At 38.3% G+C, this 19,180-nt stretch overlaps 1 protein-coding gene across 1 annotated transcript in view; it reads left to right on the top strand.

Moving 5' to 3' along the window:
* The window catches only part of lmbrd1 (LMBR1 domain containing 1), a 51,373-nt gene extending 34,169 nt beyond the window's left edge, over positions 1-17,204 (top strand). The window contains exons 10-16 of the mRNA XM_061086925.1: positions 529-593; positions 713-815; positions 2,856-2,960; positions 3,045-3,194; positions 4,124-4,199; positions 15,228-15,319; positions 15,665-17,204. Coding sequence (XP_060942908.1) covers positions 529-593; positions 713-815; positions 2,856-2,960; positions 3,045-3,194; positions 4,124-4,199; positions 15,228-15,319; positions 15,665-15,775 — 702 coding nt within the window. The 3' untranslated portion in view covers positions 15,776-17,204. The remainder of the gene's footprint in view (positions 1-528; positions 594-712; positions 816-2,855; positions 2,961-3,044; positions 3,195-4,123; positions 4,200-15,227; positions 15,320-15,664) is intronic.
* The last annotated feature ends 1,976 nt before the right edge of the window (positions 17,205-19,180 follow it).

Here is a 19,180-nt window from a genome sequence, read left to right as displayed (position 1 = left end):
CTTTAATCCTGAGACGTGCTCAGTTGTGTGATTAGCTTGGTTATTAATTGTCAGGGTCCAAACACGCTTTTCATTATCCTTTTGAAGGCATTTAACAAAAAATCACAGCTATGTAATTAATTTTAATTGCATTAAGATTTACACGTTCATCTGCTTTTTACTCTGCTATAGCTGATAGCAGCTATTTTAGGTTTAAATGCCCCCTTGAAAACAAGCAAATTATGGGCTTTTTTGCCGTTTTGGCTGCCATCAACCTTTCTCCTCCCTGGTTGCAGCCTCCCCACTCCGCCTGGGCTGTACCATTGCTTCCCCCCTGTCACCTTCGGCAAAAGAGCCAAACTGCGGCTGGCCAGGCCATATGGTCTCCCCTTGAAAAAAAGAGACATGGCAGAAAGGTTATATTGGATGACCAAGTGGATGCATTTGAAAATGTACCCTGTAATGTTGCTGGGTTTCATTCACTATAGGTGCATTTCCTGGTTGTGGTACACTGTATTATAATGTATTTGTTTTGTTGTTATTTTGCAGATAATGTTGGGCATTTTCTTTATCCTGGTTGCACTGCTGTTCACCATTGCCCTATTAATTTCAAAGTAAGTCATGACACATCCTATAACACACAATACCACTTAAAAATCTACATCTCTTAAGGCAGACAGTGTAATTTTAAGAATATGCACAGGCAATGATTTTTCCCTTCAATTTGTTTCAGTTTGGACAAAGCTCTCCACTCTGCTGGCATGAGCTCAGGGTTCATCATCTTTGGCACCAACCTAACCAATCCTCTGAATGAACTTCTACTCGCCCTTCAACCTGTGAGTATACCCTCATCTCTCATGTCCAAAAGACGATTATCCTCAATTAAGATATGCTTAGAGCCCTATTTTCTTTTTTCCATGATCATTAACCTAAATGAAGCTTCATTTAAAAACATTATTCTTGGCCATTCTTAAACGCAGCAGTGCATGTGCTTCAGTTCAGTGCAGGTGAACTGTGAAATAACTAAATCTCAACTACAAAAACAGCTACTCGGATTGTCTTTAATGTCACTTAATGGTTTCTCACTTAAATACAGCCCTATAGGCGCCTCTTCTATTTAACAAAATGCCATGTGTTTTGCAATACTTTTGGCAACGGGGAAATTAAACCTTCATGAATCCATGCTCAAAGTTTCATTTCTCGAGAAGTGCAGAATAATTTTAATGATCCAAGGGTGTAGAGCTGAAAGCGAGTCCAACACGATAAGCTCAGTAAGCACAGATCTGAGTCGGAGCTCAGTACAGGTGAAATGTTTTGTGAAATCTACAAATAATGAGGTCAAAGAAATTCACACAGAACTAAATCCACACTGATTCACACACAAGTACAATACATGTGCATCATGTCAGACATGCGTATGACAAAAAAAACATAAGGTCAGAACATTTTTTGAAAACCCCACATTCTTCCTTTGGCAATAACGATTATTATGATTATTATATGACGTCCTTAAAACCACTGTATCTGTTTAGCACACACAGCTAAATCTCTAGACTTATCATTGAGGCAAAATGCCTAGAATTGTCCCACACTTGTGCTTAGGAATGTAGAATACGTGGGACACTTGTAGGCACTTAACATTATAGCAAAAATGCCGAGAAATGTCCCGACCAATCAGAATGAGCTGGACACTTCTAGGCACTTATCATTCAGGCAAAATGCCTAGAAATGTCCCGACCAATCAGAAGAGAAACTACTATTTGATTGATATTTCAAAATTCCTCCAGAGGTTAGACATTCTTACAATCAATGAACCTCCATCATTGATTTCTCTGTGAACCACATTTGTCAATACATTAAATATAATGTGTAAAGGTGTAGTGATCTATCGAAGTTCTATATCAAATTCTGTGTATTTGATATAGTATTTCACACCTTTTCAGATCGTTAAGCCCTGCAAGTCAAATTGTTTTGTGTGAATGTGGACTACACTATTAAAATGCAATTTATTAATTTAATTGTTATGGTAATAAAATAAAAATAAATAATGCAGCCACTTCTCAAGCCTGTGTGTATCAGCTTATATCTTTTAATATTAACATGTCCAAAACGTACTCAGCAATAAGTCATACGAAGGGCCCCAAACATTTCCAAGCATTCGATTATTTTGTGCAACCTCATAGATTTGGGAAACTGACATAAGCAGTGGTGTCAAACGACTAAAGCCTTATTTTAATTGTCTGTTCCGACTGACGTCACGACCATTACTCCTTTCCTCCAGGTCATTGCTGCAGGTCTGGACACAGAACTGAACATCCTCTTTAAAACTTGGTATTCTGCAGGAGCGTTTTAGTGGAAGAAATGACTGACAGCTCAGACCATTAAAGAATTGCTTCATAGATAGTGGCATTGATTAAATGTCTAAGGCCAGTGTTTAAAAGTATGACCTTGGTACTTAAGGAATCAAGTGTACCATACCATGAATATAGGATGCTATATAGGTGGGAGGTTGAATTAGACTTATAGAACATAATCAATAAATATGTATATGTTGCACGTGCTGTGCTTTTATGTCTGGTGAAGCATCTGTAAATAGTGTTTTTTACAGATTAAAAGGAAGAAGGTTAGGATATGCCGTTTTTAGTGTTAAACAGTTTTGACAGTGTCAGAGTTCAGTGCACGGCGTCCGGCTCAGATGTGCTCCAGGTTAATTGGCCTTGACCGAGTGGTGCTGATGATACTTGCTCATTAGCAGCTCAATGCTTCCTTGAGAGGCAGCCAGCCTGAGTGTCTGGCTCTGAGAGCAGCTGTGACTCTATAGCATGTGCTTTTATACATGTGAGACATGTATCTGACGTCTGTCCCTGTTTCCACAGGTTTTCCCGCTGGATTACATCCTGATCACCGTCATCACCATGTACTTTGTTCTCACATCCATGGCTGGCATTCGCAACATGGGCATCTGGTTATTCTGGATAAGGGTAAGCAAATAGCACACTCGTATGAAACTACAAACACCCTATTACCATTGACATGATTAACCTGAACCATGTCTTATTTTCCAGCTTTACAAAATAAGACCAAAGAAAACCCGTCCTCAGGCTCTTCTCTTCCTCTGCATGATTCTCCTCTTGATCGTCCTTCACACCAGCTACATGATCTACAGCTTAGCCCCGCAATACGTCATGTACGGCAGCCAGAAATATCTAGTACAGGTGAGAGAAACGTTTTTTCTTTGTATTTGTGTGGCTATAGCTCTGAGGATGGGGCTCTAACAATGGCAGTGGTCAGTCACAGTAGGTTCAATCCACTTTGGTCCAGCAGGGTGTAGGCAGCAGCGGCGGTCTCTAAGGGCCGGTAGCGGCTGCTTTTAGACCCTTGTTCCTCATGGATTCTGTCTGTCCGTATTAGACTGTGTGGATCTGCGGTTTTGACAGTCCACCCCCTGTGTGATCTGATGTTTCTCTGCTCCCTCTCTGTGTGTGGGTGTGTGCATGTGGTTTAGATGCACCCTTGTGTCTATGTTTCATCTCAAAAATCCTACAAACGACATAATTAAAATGTAGCACAATGTTGTGGCTCAAACATCCTCTTTTTAAATGAAAGAAAAAATGACCTTTTTTGAAACCATTGTATGATATACGGGGTAAGAACATTGTTCTCACAGGGTAGTAACTTTATTCCTATCAGCTGCTGCTTTTCCACCCACAGTTTCTGGATATATTGTCTCTCAGTGCCTTTTATGCCAGCCAAGCATATCCAGTGTACCCTGGATAGTAGAGAATATTAAATACCTTAAATTTAAGCCCTTTTTATCGACTTTAGTAATCTTTAAAGTTCCTGTAGGTGAAGCAGTTCTTTAAATGACTTTCAATTACATCATACTTGCATGTGGCTATGTTGAAAATCCTTTATATTATTCTGTATAATCTTAATTTTGTTGTTTTATTCTATTTATCTATGGCAAAAGTTATTCTGTCCTGGAGATGTTTCCATTACTTTGTAAAAGTTGTGGTCGTTTTATAATTTATGAGTAAAATAATTGTTGTGGTAGTATAGATTTTCAGAGATGTGTATGTTATTCTTCTCAAGGCTAAATCTGTTTATCACTTTGCTTAACAGATATGTGCCTCTTGTGTTTCAGACGCCCTCAGCAGGTCCTACATCTGGGAACACTACTGTTGCCACCACGAGGATCTGTGATGCCGACGCACCTAAGGGTAAGTCTGTCATCTCCGCTCGTTCACCGATGTAGCACCAGTCTAATAGCAAGATGTTGGAAGAACCTACAACACATCATCAAAGATTCATCCCTCACAAGTGGAGTCTATCCTGGAAGAAAGGAAAGGACACAGTACAACTCGGCCCTTTCGTGTAGAACATATACTTAAGCAATCTTTATCACCATTTATCACCATTTGTTATTTATTAGAGAGAATAATGCCAAGGACAAACATTTGCTAATGCGGAACATGCTTTCGTGCCGTCTCCATGCCAACGCTTATTACAGTGAATCAGCCATGAAAACGAATGTGTGAATGTACATCATGCTAGCAAGTATATCATACTAATTTAGTTATTTGCCTTGTGCTCAACCCAGGCTCTTGTTGTGCTGGAGGGTCTGTGATGGAATTGTTATGTTTGGTTGTAAAACCAGGGATAGTTTAACGAAATAATGGATATTATATGTGGATATGTGCATATATACATTCATACTGATTTGTTGGCACTATAAAATCTTCACAAACAGTAGAGTATAACACCGTCCACCGCCAAGGCCCAGCAGTCTTTAAATTCAATCAAGACGCATCAAATTGCACAGTTCCCTCAATATACCTATTCCATCAAGATCTGTGCATTATTCCCTGGGATATTGTTAAAAATAGGCAGCTGTGGTTCAGTAAGAAGAGCGATTTTGTCCAAGAACCAGACGTCGGTGGTTGGATTTGGTCTATTGTGCATGTTTGTATTTAAACAGAGGTTGGTTAGTGAAGTGGATAATCATTAATTTATTCAAATGAACGGAGTTGGGGAATAGGCTCTCCCAGAAGATGCACTTAAAGGGACTCTCACCTTTGTTGCATTTGAGAATTACAGCACATTCAAATCATCCCGCCTTCCTCCAATGCCCCACCCCCTCGTTCCCATCCGCGGTGTTTTATTAAAGAAACTTTATTTACACAAGCAGACTTACATCCATCCCGGTGTTTTTATTTTTTTGAAGAAACTTTATTTACAAGCAGACTTACAACCTACTGCCTCCGCGCACGCACGTGAGTTTTTGTTTACCAAAGCAATGGTTTCAGTACGCCGTGGACCACTTTGGTCTGCCATCGTCAGTCGCTACGGTCGCTACGGTTGCTACTCGCTACTGTCTGCCGTGGAATCAAAACAAACCCTCTAGTTGAGGACGCGCCTTGATGACGCGGGCCCAAATGCGCCACAAGAAGCAGACGGAAAACCTGCATGTCCATGCAGCAAACAGACAGGTCTGTCGGCCAATAAGGTCCTTCGGTCCGAAGAATTTTATTGGTTGAAGTTTTCACTAAATATTATGAGAGTGAAATAATTGTTTGTTTTTACTCCTGGTGGGTCTGTCTTGCATTTTAGAGTGTCATTACCTTATTAATACCAATTTAACCTTATCCAAAAAAAGTGTAAAAATGCAACAAAGGTGAGAGTCCCTTTAATGAGCGTTGTTTGGTTTCAATGTCAAGTATGTAATATAAAAATTGGGTGAAGTTCAGGTGAAAACACTTAAAGTTTGAGTGGTAATTATTGTAGTCAATTAAGTATATGTTATATTTCCAGCTTTTATATATTCCCTGGTAATATATTTACTGTGCCGGTTTTAAATTATGATCATGTTTTTTAGGTATTAATGTGTAGGAGTGCAAAAAGTAGACATGACAGTTAGATAATTGGAAAACTATTTTTTGTTTTGGTTTGTTTGACTACAGTTTTTTTTTTTTTTTTTTTAATTTTGTTTTTTTTTTGTTTGTCCTTAATCAAATAAAAAAAAGATGACATCTTTAATCTTAAATTAATGGTTCGAATAAAATAAAATACAAACTAAACTTCCTAGCTAAGCATGTAGTGCTTTTATGTGGCAGGCTAAATGCAACGTGGGTCAAAACCCTCTGAAAACTGCAAACTAACATCTTTTATTTGGTGAAAATAAAAACCCTTGTAGTAAATGTGTCTTTAGTTTTATGAATATCCATAGCAATATTGATACATTATATTAGTATAGCATTTTAAGATGCTATATTGAGAGCAGGTTTTAGGAGCTTCCCTTTACTTTTTGGCAGGCTAAACTGTTTTTTACACATTGCAGTCTAAATGCTTTTCCCAGATTGATTAGCTGATAGCTGTTTAAAGAACCTATAATGTTGACGTTGACTGTAGACTTTATCAATGACGCTGCTGCTTGGTATTTTATGTGTTATATTACGGTGATTGTTAAGCAAGAGGTAGCACAGTGTTGGCAGGAGATGTGTAGATGATATCACAGCACTTTTCACAATTTATTCAAGATTAAAACTGTATCAATATTTCATTATCCATCCATCCATCGGGGGCCTGATTGTTATTGTTGGGACTGAAAGTGGCCTTATAGAGTTACAGTTTTGTCAATTTATCAGTGTTTAGAAATAGAGAAACTGATCTGAACTGAAAAGGGAATCTTTGTTGTTAAGTACCAAAACAAGATTCAGTCTCGCCGGTGAAATGACACCTTTGGGATGACTTGAGAGTAATTTCCCTCACTACAAGCTGAAGGACGAAAGAATAAGAAGTGATTAACATGTATTTGTTTGGGCTTTGAGCCGTGGATATGGTCTGTGATTGCTGACTGTATCAGGGTTACACAGCAAGGAGAGGTGCTAATAGACTAATGCCTCTGACATTTGAAAGAATTTCACCTGTTTGGCCCCTGTTCCTGTGAATCTGTGGCATATTGCACTGAAGGCAATCAGCAGCTGAGCTGAATCCTTTTTCAGAAAAAGCTACAATTAGGCAGAATATATTAACAGTTGTCAATCAAATCAGCTCCTCTGACAATAGATGTAAAATAAGTGGTATTTTGTGTTCACAATATCGTGATAGAGATCAGCATCTACAGCTGCTTCTCCCATAAGGAAAACCAACTCACCAAAATAAGTGGTCTTCTAAAAATGTGCATTCAGGCATACTGTAAAGATGCAGCTGAAAGATATAGATACATTATATTAGTAAAACGTCTCTCTAACCATTTTGTCCACTGTTTAGTGAGGAGCATTTTTTTTAGGAACCACCTGTGCAATCGGAGGTTCAACAAAGATTTAGAAATAATAAATCTGATATTATATTTCCGTTGCCGAAGAAGGTTCTATCCAATTTCTTCCAACTCCTGCTCTGTATTGACAATAGTGCCAATGCTGTCAATACAATAATAACATAAACTCACAATCCCCATAATACTCTTGTTTACATGCCTATTCAGACAGAATTGGCTTTTCTGTGTTTGGTTGTTTGTTTTTATCAAACAAATAACGTGTTTTCTGTCCCATGACTGTCACAATTAATCCTAACAGATCCGCTAGGATTCTGCACCACTTTGACATTTTTGTGTATTGTAGCCTTGAGATTGTCATGATTTTGTTGATCTGACGAGATAAATCATAGATAGCTGTTGAAGTTTACCTATATTAAACAAGGCCCCCTAAGTGAGAACAAAAATGTCACATTTACCCATGTAGCATTAAATATTCACTATGTAAATGTTCCTTTTAACTTAAATGTCTAAATACTGCTGAACACCTATTTCATATATGTTGTTACTTGTGTACTTACATTATCTGAAATGTTTTGAACCATGTTTAAACCATGAGAAACCCTCAATTTATTTGTCATTTTGTCATTTATTATTTTAAGTAACCAGACGTTTGCTCTTTTACGTCATATCAGCTCTACCCTTAGCTTTGTCCATCTCTGCTTCAAGGCACACAACTTATGATGAAGGAAAAACACACTACTAGCCAGTTAGCTAGTCACCTGTTTTTTCCTTCCCCCTTTTTGTTCCAGTCACTTTTAATGGATCAGGATTATCTGATGAAAGTTCAACACTTTACCTCATCCATGAACATAATTTGGGCCCGACTCGTCTCAATTAGATTTCTATTGCCAATGGTGGTGAATAATACAACAAGTCCCATGATCCCACATTGCTTCAAACAAGTACTTTGAACTAGGTGTTTTTTTATTATTGTGATTGAGAGCCCCTTAGTTGAGTTGTGCATATTTAGTTAAATTGATGATAAACAGTAGCCGTGACTGCCACCTCCATCGCTTCAGTATGTCAAATTCTGAATCATAGTTTTCTTAAATGTACAATACATGAACTATATTAACATTATATATTCTGTACTATAAGCATGCTTATGGCTAATGAACATCACATATGGCTTATGAACATTCACATACTATTCACATTATTTAATTCTGACCCTTAACCGTATTTGATCAAAAAATACATTTTTAAACAGACGTAAAATTGTCTACATTTTAGTTTTCAAATGTTGATTTCAGTCGCATTCAATTAAATATCACTCTGTACTCTTTTCTTTGTAAACATAGAACATAGTGCTCTTCATGCAGTGGCCCTTGGGAGGAGAAAAAAAACATCACCATAGTATGAGATTCACAAGCATGGATATAAATTGACACTTCACTTATAGTCTCTAACCTCATGCTCCTCTCTGTGGATGTGGAAAACAAGAATGGCAATATACTCTGGTAGAAAACATATCAACCCTAGAACAGGCTCTCAGAAGACATCCTTTAAAAATAACCTTTAGTGTGACACTGGATCAAAAGGCAGCTGAGGCAAAATAGGAAATGAGGCAGGCTGGTGACTGATTGGCCGGTTGGTCACAGTGGTGAAATGTGAGCAGGTGCTCAGTACCAAGCTCTCATCTACTCCGAGGTCATTACCATGCCATTACTCATTTACGCAGCATAATGGAAAAGGAATCTACAGACATTAGTTGCAGTGGCCCTAGACAACCTGAACCCCACTTCAGTGTGTGATTTAAAGCAGGTTAAAAAGAAGAAAAATAAGAATCAGAGTTCTGAAAGTTGCACTGTTTGGACGTCTGTACTGTAAAGATCCTGCTTTCCTCTTTCCCTCTGCAGCTGTAAGGGCAAAAATCGTACTCCATTTCATTTTATACCCGTAATCTCTCAAGCCATTGGCACAAACTTGAATCCTCCCAGGTACTAAATCTCTCCTGGTTTGGTTTTAGTATATTGAATAACTGAATAACTCAATAAGTAATTTTATTAATGAAGTTAATTTAATCTTTAATGGGTTTGTGAAGCTTGTGTGAAACCTGAGTAATCACCAGCATGAGGCAGGGCTGCCATTAAAATCATGCTTACCACCAGGATGCGCACGTTGTTACTTCTGGTGGGGTGTTGATTTGAAAATGGACAAAATATATTTTTATGTAGCTGCATGCACATCCCTCTTTGATAATATGATCTCAATGTGATACTCTTTTACTAAATGACAGTGCACTCCTTGTGTCAGATCTAAATGTAAATATGCACTCAGTGCTATTTACATATGTCACCATTTGATTTAGTAGTTAATTTAATTTATTTCATAATAATTATCTCATCAAAGATTTATCTGTCTTCTTGATTACTCCCCCACCTAAGGCATTAACTAATTAAAACCCTCAGTGGTTTATTGCCGTTATGTTAACGCCTCCATCGTTACATTAGTAACCTTCAGTATTGCTTTCATTAGTTCCCTTTACTGTCTAACCAATGATTTTAATGATATTTGTACACTAGTGGCAAACTGGGAGGTTCAGAGCTCAGCCTTCAACGCTGTCCAAGTTATGAAGTCGTAAGCTACAAGTGGGCCACCTAACCTTTTCTCTACCTAGACATCAAAAAACGAAGAAGTAAGCCCTATATTTTAGAAACAAACTTGATTGAAATTAGATTATGAACAGAATAATTATTAAATATATGAGATTAAAAACAAAACCAAATGATTCTCAAATCAAGAATGTGTCAGACTGCCAATTGTGTAACAGTCTATTACAATATTCATTTATTTTAAAAACAACATAATTTGATACAGAACAGTGGCTTGAAAACATATTAAAACAACATTTTTTTCCCAACAAAATGCTAAATGCCTGCTGTCAATTTGCCAGTAAACATCCTCTGGTTAGGTTTTTGTGTTGAGGATTTGTATCACCAGTAACGTTAATGCTGTCAGAGACAAAATAAAACATGAAGGTATGAGACCCCTCAGGCCTTCACCATGCTGTAAAAATGTCCTGCTGGGAGTTTAGGATGATGACCGGATGTCCAGCTCCTTCATTGAAAGACAAAGGAAACTGATTATTTCTAGTTTGAATCCCAGTGTTGAAACCTCTGGTGAAGCAGAGTGTTCTCACACTGTGTGGACGGCTGTCTGTTTCCTAGCAACTTGCTGGTTTCACAGCATTGTTTTAAAGACCTCCGGGGGGGGGGGAGATGGTCGTAATTTAATGTGTTGCCTCTGAGATGTCAGGTGCCTGAGCAATTTTACACAAGAGAATCCGCCACCCCCATCGCAAATTAATAGTAATTTTCTTTGCATCAGGGGGATCATCGTCGATTTGCATTACAATGGACTTTGTCAGTCAAAAGGGATTTTTTTGAAAGGAAAATGTCCATCTTATGATCCACAGACATTAGCTACCTATTCCTGTATTTAGCTTAACTGTGTGATGTTCATAGTTTGTGCAGTGAACTATATCTGATCTTTACTTTGTTATGCTTAACATATTTCAAATACACATTACATATTCCATATCTACTTCACCCAGCACATACATCATACATGATTTTTATTCTCCAGGCATGATTGATTATTGTTTTATGCACCAGTAAGTCATATAAAACATACACTGATTATACATCTGTACATTACTATGTCTTGTGCGGAATACTTCACATGCATTAATCTACATAAGTATCCTAATTTCTTATTTGTCAATATCTTCTTGGATGTAATGACTGAAGCTTTCTCATAAAGGGCTTCAACTGAGTGCTGTCATCACTTCTGTGTGATTGACTCTTCCTGCACAAGAAGAATCCACCAAAGAATTCAGTCTTTCATTGTGTCAAAATATCTCCACACAGAAGTTGGTGAGGACCAAAATTGAGCTATAAAGAGAGTTAATACTGAATGCAGCCTTTACGGTCTAGTCCAAGTCTCAGGACAATTCCTTTTAGTACTTTCTGATTTGAACTGTACTTTTTATTTGTCAGGACCCTGAAACTAAACTCCAACTAATGCAAGTGTTGTTTACAAGTTGTGTGATGTCTTTTGTTAGTACTTCTAATGGACCTTAGATCTCTAGATATGGTTGTGTAAAGTAATTTAATCATAGACACTTATGATAAAAACAAAACGATCGTCTTTGCTGCATCCTGCTAGTGGTCAAATGAGGTTGCTCTTTCACATCTGGTCTTTTGTGTCTGCATCTGGATGTTTTGAGCTCTGCTCAAATGGATTTTCTTTGAAAGTAAAAAACGGAAAATATTGCCCAGTGAAAACGAGGCTTTTAGTGAACTTTTATCGACAACACCAATATGAGAACCCAGAGATTTGAAAGCAGTTCTGCTGGAGGAACATCAGCATCCTCAAAGGACGTTGAATAAAGTGCTCCTTTGCTTTCCAATGATAAAGAAAGTAAAGGCACACAGTGTAGGTACTCCAGTGCTTGCTGATAGAGAGGCTTTCACAAAGTCAGTGTGTGTGTGTGTGCACACACAGTGTTGTATGAATGTATTTGTGTTTGAATACTGAGACAAAACTTATACATAATGCATCACGCTACACGGGCAGCACTCACCCGGGTATCACGAGTCAAGGTGAAATAACCTGCACTCCCACACTGCCCCGTGCTCTTATCAGGGAACAGTAATGATTTCAAGGTGAAGCAGGTCAGAGGCGTACATGATAATATATTTAGGCAGACCACTGTTGTAAACCATCTGTAGGTCCCACTTGGAGCCCTGCAGTTCAGGTGAGCAGCTGCAGAGCTACAGATGGCGGTAGTATTGACCGAAAAGACGGGGGTCATGGGGATGGTGCATAGACTTGCTTCTTCTTCATTTATCTGTTGATCCTGGTGAAGCAAAGGCTGAGTGTTAGTACACTCCCAAGGGTCCTCTCAATCAAATCTTTATTAGAGGTGAAGCGGTACAGATCTGGATATTCCTCCTTTTTCTTCTCTCCTTTTTTATTTCTAGTTAGCATTCAAGAGAGGAAAGCTTTTGAAAATACTGAGTGTGATGAATATATTCCGAACCACAATGAATTATTGCTGTGGACCTTGATGTCATGTAGCTTGCTATGAGTCTGATTGCACTGTTCACGGGGTTAGAGTCTGTGTGTGGAGTGCTGTAAGAAGCAGTGTGATAGGAGCAGCTCAGCAGGGTTAGTGTTAAAGCTCCAGATGGCTCTCTAACATAGCCAGACAGTGCATTGCGTCCTCACTGGGACTTTCTCTCTTTCCTTATTCCTGTTGTGTTGACACAATATAAGTCGGACTGGGATTGTGTTTTAATATATAATTTTCTTTCATTGCTTCAGTGTGCATGGTTATGCTTATTAACACACAGAATGAGAGCGGAAGCACTTTGTTCTTTACATTTCTTTCCTTTGTTTTTACACTGAGAAGAGACCTGAACACTTGGCGCATTTCAATTAGCCCGTGTCACATTTGACGTCATCAGCATTTCCTTTGCCTGCTGACATCACTCATGCACATAAAGAGGAATGACTCAGCTTAAGAAAACATATATTATTCCTGCCAAAGAGGCCAGGCAGCTCAATCAGCCGTATCCGTTCTGTCATAAAATACAGAGTTAAGACTCAAAGGTGATGTCACCGCCAACAGCACAGAGCAGCTCCGCAGACAAGGAAAACAACAAAGCAATAAATGTGTCCCTCTCCTCAACTTTTTACTTGTGATGTTTATATTAATGGCCATGGTTGGTATTGATTGAGCTGTCCTTGGTCTGAGAAACTAAATGTCATTTGAGGAAAAGCCACAGGATAAGTTAGGAAATGTGCTTCGTGAAAATCGCAATAATAGAGGTCACCGTCAGGCTCAAATCAGTTACATTTAGAACTTATTGCCTTTTACCCGTTCCATTTCATTTTTTTATAATTTATGTACACTCTGTCTCATTGTACCTCCTCAGAGAATGTGGGTTACCGGCATAACCTTTCCTTCAAGGAGACATTTTTTTATTTCCTGTAGTATCTTGTTTAGGTTTTTTTGTGTGTGTAAAAGTTCTGCAAAGTTAAAAACCCCAAAGTCTCTGGTACAGGGGGAGGAGAACTGCTCTGGGAGCTCCTGAAACGCATCGATAGTCATCAGGCCAATACCTCCAGGGAATCATGTCATGTGACACCCTGGTACCCAACATTTGCATAATGCATGTCTAGCAGCTAGTCTGACACCCCCCCTAACAAAGCCAGGTAAAGATAAGACGGAAATTTCCTACACACACTGGAAGCAGTTGACCAATCACAACAGAGTGGGCCAGCAGGCCAATGAGAGCAGACTAGGCCTTTGCTAAGTATTTCAGACAGAGGCTGACAAGCGGAGCTGTAGCAATGGATTATGGTTTGTGAGTGAATTGTTTTCCAAACAGTAGAGCATGTATAAACCCAAATTAAAATGGTGAACCTGAATATGACCATTGTATGTCTCGTTCAAACGCCGGTTCACCTTCCTCTCTATTTGTTTCTTCATCTGTGTCCTTGCTTGTGAATTTAGCCTTTTCCACAAGCAATACTGGATGTGTTCGATGCAAGCCTCCATTAAATTTGACATCGTTCCAGTTTTACTCATTGGTTGAGCCACATCCACATTGACAGATACATGGCTTTCCTCTTTTCAGAAGTCTGGTTGTCCTTTTTAGTTAGAGTGACAAAACTGCTGGAGGCAATTTTCCATGTAGCAATAGCCTATTTTTTTAAGTGTGTACACACCCCTTTGTAACAGATGTGTAACAAGTTCTATACTGGTGCCATTATAACCACAATCACTATAGAGGTGTGACATTTTATTCGACCAGTGCTATTTCACAGGATGAAAGTTCACACCACAGAAAAGTTTCTGTTAGATGTCGTATTTCTCCTTCGACCATGATTCCTCTGGGTATCTGTCTTCTTCTTCCTCCACTCCTCTTTCACCGCTTCCCGATCAGTCTTCTCTCTCTCCATCATCCGCCACCCTCTCTTTTTTCTTACTTTATACGATGATTGCTTTCCTTCTTCAAGCGTTTCTGTATCAGTTCATCAAAAGCAGTGGAAAACCTTTTGGCGGGGGATGATTTAGGATGATGTGATGTAGTATCTTTTTTATTAACACATTTACCGGCATATTGCCGTGTTTCTCGAATCAGTCATTAGCTGAAATTATTTTGGGGATCATAGAAATTTCTCACAAATCTGCAGTGGATTATAATAAATGTTTATACTGTATATACCAAGGAAAATACTTCCTGTGTTTGAGAAAGGCAAAGTTTTCACAGTTAACTTTTTATCTTTATGGTTTTAGAGCTAAAACCAATTTTTTTCAGTGTGTTTTTTTGTTGTTTAATTCCTTAGAAAATACAGATATTTCAGTTTTTGGAGAATTCATACTATGAATAAAAAATGATTGAAAGCTGAACTTGACAACCCGCAGTAAAAACTCTAAAGTGTTGTCCACTTCCTCTGTAGCGTAGAAAGTAAAACATGAATGTTGTCCCCAATGTCAAGAATATACCAAGCTTAATAATTTAAAATACTGCTGAGATGAAATCCATAACTATTTCATTGCTCTCTAAGACCACTTTCATGGTCTTTGTGTTTTTCAAGATATGTTTTTCTGTTTTATTGGTGTAATGCAGAAACCTTGTACCAGAGAAATACTAGAGTGGAAACAAATATTTGTTCCACTTGGTCTCAGAGTGGTGAACTATTTTCTCAAAGGCAGGACAAATAAAAAATGACAACATTTCACTTTAACTTTGAAACAGATACCTAGTGGAACACTACCAGGCTGGATTTAAAATATTTGAAACAATTAACCACCTTGTGTTAAATATATTAGTATTCGTGAATTCTTAAATTTTTAACAATATCTAGTAAAGTAGGATTTAAGAAAGCATTCTTGTCTTTTCTCTGTCCTTTTCAGATCAGTGCACAGTGACAAGATCCTATCTTTTCCTCCACAAGTTCTGGTTCTTCAGCACCATCTACTACTTTGGTAACTGGGCCTTTATCGGGGTAAGTACAGGAACATGAATACAATATCCTAATGTTGACTTTAAGTGGAGGCACAGCTGCTCAAACCGGTTGGATTATTCTCTTTTTATGGCAAAAGTGATTAGCAACAGTGCGTTTAGTTATACTCAGTTGTGCCTTAGGAACAATTAAACATTTAATATAGTTCAAATCCAAGTTATTTACTAAAAGGACGCTAGTCATTTACCAGTAGAAGGTTTCTAGAAAAGGCTTCTCTGACACCGCGGACAGCTTCATCTCTTCAGTGAGAACATTAAATCACCTCTTCACTTGTTGTTCCCGGTGCATTCTATCAAATGATCCGTCTGCTTTGCTTATTATTTGTAGGCGTTCCTCATTGGCCTGGTGGTGTCCTGTTGCAGAGGGAAGAAGTCCGTGATTGAAGGAGAGGTGGAGGCCGACGACTCAGACCTAAGTGACGATGAATATGTGCACTGAAAAACAGAGTATTCACTTGATTTAAAGATATGATCACCTCAACTTAAAAGGACACAAAGTTACATAAACAAATACAAACAAATGAGCGTTAACTAAGTATTTTGGTCTTAAGGAGTGGTTGCAGTGGTGTTTTGTGTATTCCAGCCTCGTTTTGACTCGACGCGTCACTCCCCCTTAATGAGAGCGCGCAGACTGATTGTTGTGTCTTTCTCTGTCGATATTATTGATGACTCTGGGATTCAGGGAGGGTCCTCCAACTCAATCCTACCTTGAGAATTCACTTCTGAACAGCTTGAAGCTGACACAAATTGGTCATTTTTCTACTGGTAGAGACACATTATTACTGCAGCAGAGACACAGTCATGGGCTGCTTCCAAACGTCTGAGCTTTATTTGGAGACAGAGCTTAACCTTCGAATAAAATCTGTTTTTCTTCTTTCTCTAAGCACTTTCTGGACACTTTTGAATGATTACTTTATGAAAATATCTTTGCTTAGCTCCAGTTTACCTTTATGATAAAACACCGTAAACAATTGTGTCTACATGGACTGCTGTGCTTGCTTGTTTTCTCAAAGCCTAATTGGTATAACAAATAACGATAAGTGTTGACAGCAGTTACATTGACAGACACTGTTTTGCTTGTTCTTATCTGAGGATGAATATATTTCTGGTGGATTTGCTGCTTTTTTCCACCGGCCTTTAGTTTTTTTGCAGTTTCGAACCCTTATTTATTAAGATGTTACTGTACTTAACTACTTAACTGCACTGTGTATGACGTGTAAAGGACCAATTGTTGCTGTTGTGTTTTCAAGGTTTCAGTTATTTTGGGTTTTAAATCAAATTGGTTCAACAGCTTTTTGCTGAAGAGTAAAATAAGAAAAATAAGATATGGCTGTAATTTTCTTTTAATTAAGGATATTTCTTGTTTTTTTGGCTCAGCGCTCTAGAGTTTATCAGCAGCTGGCTTGTGACATAGATCTGTTAATGGCTTTTATCTAGAACACGTATATGTAACTTCATGCCAATATATTTAACAGTCTGTGTCAAAATCAATATGTTAAATATCAATTTAAAAACTCACAAAAAATATCATTGTGAATGATTTTGTTTTAATTTGGAGAAAAGAAAACATTAGTGCCTCATGAATGTACAGTAGCATGATGGGCACACACTTCAATGCACGTTACCCTAAATTAAGGCTCAGTGAGTTTTTCTTCTTTTCTTTTTTTTTCTGATATTAGTCTGAGTTTCCTTTTTGAAGAAGGGCTTTGATTGAGCAATCAGCTGGAAATGTGCCAGACGCTGCATCACGAGCTGTCACCGCCTGCGACTGGCTGAAACGTTTGCTGTTGTGAAACTTGTGTCAATACTGAATGAAAACCTGTATTTAAAGAAATAAAACAATTTTAAGCCAGTTAAAAGAACAAATAAAACAACGTGTTTTCTTTTTTCACTCCCTCGTGTCAGAACCGAATTGTCTATTGTCTATTTATCACAGAATGATTGTCTTCCTTACACAAACTCTTAAGTATGAATGGTTTAACATGCAAACATGAGTCACAGTTGTTTGGAATAGAGAAAACTATCGTGCTATAACAGTAGAGGTGTTTCTGTTATATACATATGACATTTGTTTGAAATAACATCTGCATTGCACAGTACGATGTGTCCAATCTGGAGATTAGAGCTGTTTGCGCTTATAGGTTGTACCAGGTAGTGAGCGATTGGTGATACATGAGAAGCACATGTTAACTCTCATTTCTGTTCTTTCAAGCTTCGGAGTGAGCTTGGTTGAGTTGACATTTATTTTAACACATTCCTCATATTGCTGTCTATAGAACGTATTGCTCTGTATGGTTTCTGCTGAGTCATGACATACCTGTCTCTACTGCAAAGTGTGTGATTAAGATGAAATAATTTCAAATTCCCTTTAATTGTGTAACATTTTACTTTAATATAATGTCTCCACAATGTGGTGAGTTCTTACAAAAAAATCTATTAAGGAGCTTTAGCATTTATAACCACAATCAAAAACATGCAGTTAATGACAGAGTGAGCCCTGCTGCTCAGAGCCGAGGCTTCCTCTCTTAAACAAGTGAGAGAGCAATAAGGACGTTTATCCAATGACACTGACATGGATTAGCGTGTAACTACTCAGTGCTTGTTTCGGATGGATTTGCATAACATTTTGCACGCATGTTCAATTACGGTTTGTCTACTTTGTCATAACTGTGGTGCGAGCCCGCCTCGACTTTAAGCCATTATGCGACATGCCACCCACACGTGCACTAATAAAGCAAATAAGCCTTGAGCCAATAACATGGCGCCCCGGAGCTGGAGCAGAGAGGATTGTGTGATCAACGTGTCAGATCAGAGGATTTGTGCTGTTCGGGTGCAACTTCTCTCGTCACCCCTGTTATTCAAACACCAAGCTTTTGCCTCATCTTCTCCCTCCCTACTGCATCCTGCCTTTTATTCCATTTTCTATCACGCTGCTATGCAAGTTTGCTTTGGAACAGTAAGCACATTTTAATGAATAAATGAATTCGTGGAGGGGAAATTATTTTGTATTTTGGAGCTAGAAGATTTACAAGATCTGCCTGAGGACAGTGCCCCGACATATTCATCTGATTGTGTTTGATTTTGTACAAAGTTTACCAATTTGACCCAATATTTGTTGTTTTTGAAAATGCGTCTCCTGTAATCTGAGCTATTTTGCCCAATTGTTCAGCTGTTCAATTTGCAGAATCGCACCCCACTGAGGTGTTTTTGGTTCAACTGGGAACTTCAAATCATTTTGAATCAAAGAAGAAGACAAAGTGGGGTTTCAGACTCAAATTCATTCCCGTTGATGATTCTGTGGAGTATTGTAGATACCTGAGAAACTACACATCAGGGCAGTCTTTGTCAGGAACCTTATCTGAAGCCATCGTCTGTCCACTGCTCCACAGGATGACAGAGCGAAATGCATTATACAGTGCAGGAGAAGTTCCTGCTGTGTCTTTCAAAGCTTAATTTCTGTTCAAACTTTCTCCTCACATGAAGTAAATCTATCCTGGAGAGTACAAGTTTCAAAGTTTGGCTAATTGGACTTTTTGACACACGTGTATGCTACAGTAACTTTATCACCACAGACTCAGTTCAGGCAATACGCTAATTCTGAACCTTATCTTCCAAACTGGACAATATACTTTTGATTTCATTTCATGGTATAAATCTTCTTCTTTAGTTGTGTTACATATTTGAAGCAGTTCATCACCGAATAAAACCACAAATGGTCCATTACTCATGCAAAATAACAAGATTAATGATCAGTTCAATGTTGAAACCAAGTGGCTGGAGTGAGTGTATGTTTATGTGTGTGTGTGTTCTGATCTGGTGTCTGTTTGGAAACAATCATTTTGGT

Source organism: Limanda limanda, chromosome 15 (assembly GCF_963576545.1).
Source record: "Limanda limanda chromosome 15, fLimLim1.1, whole genome shotgun sequence".
Taxonomy (NCBI): Eukaryota; Metazoa; Chordata; class Actinopteri; order Pleuronectiformes; family Pleuronectidae; genus Limanda; species Limanda limanda.
The sequence above is the reverse complement of the archived record's forward strand: the minus strand, read 5'-3'. Positions and strand labels throughout refer to the sequence as shown.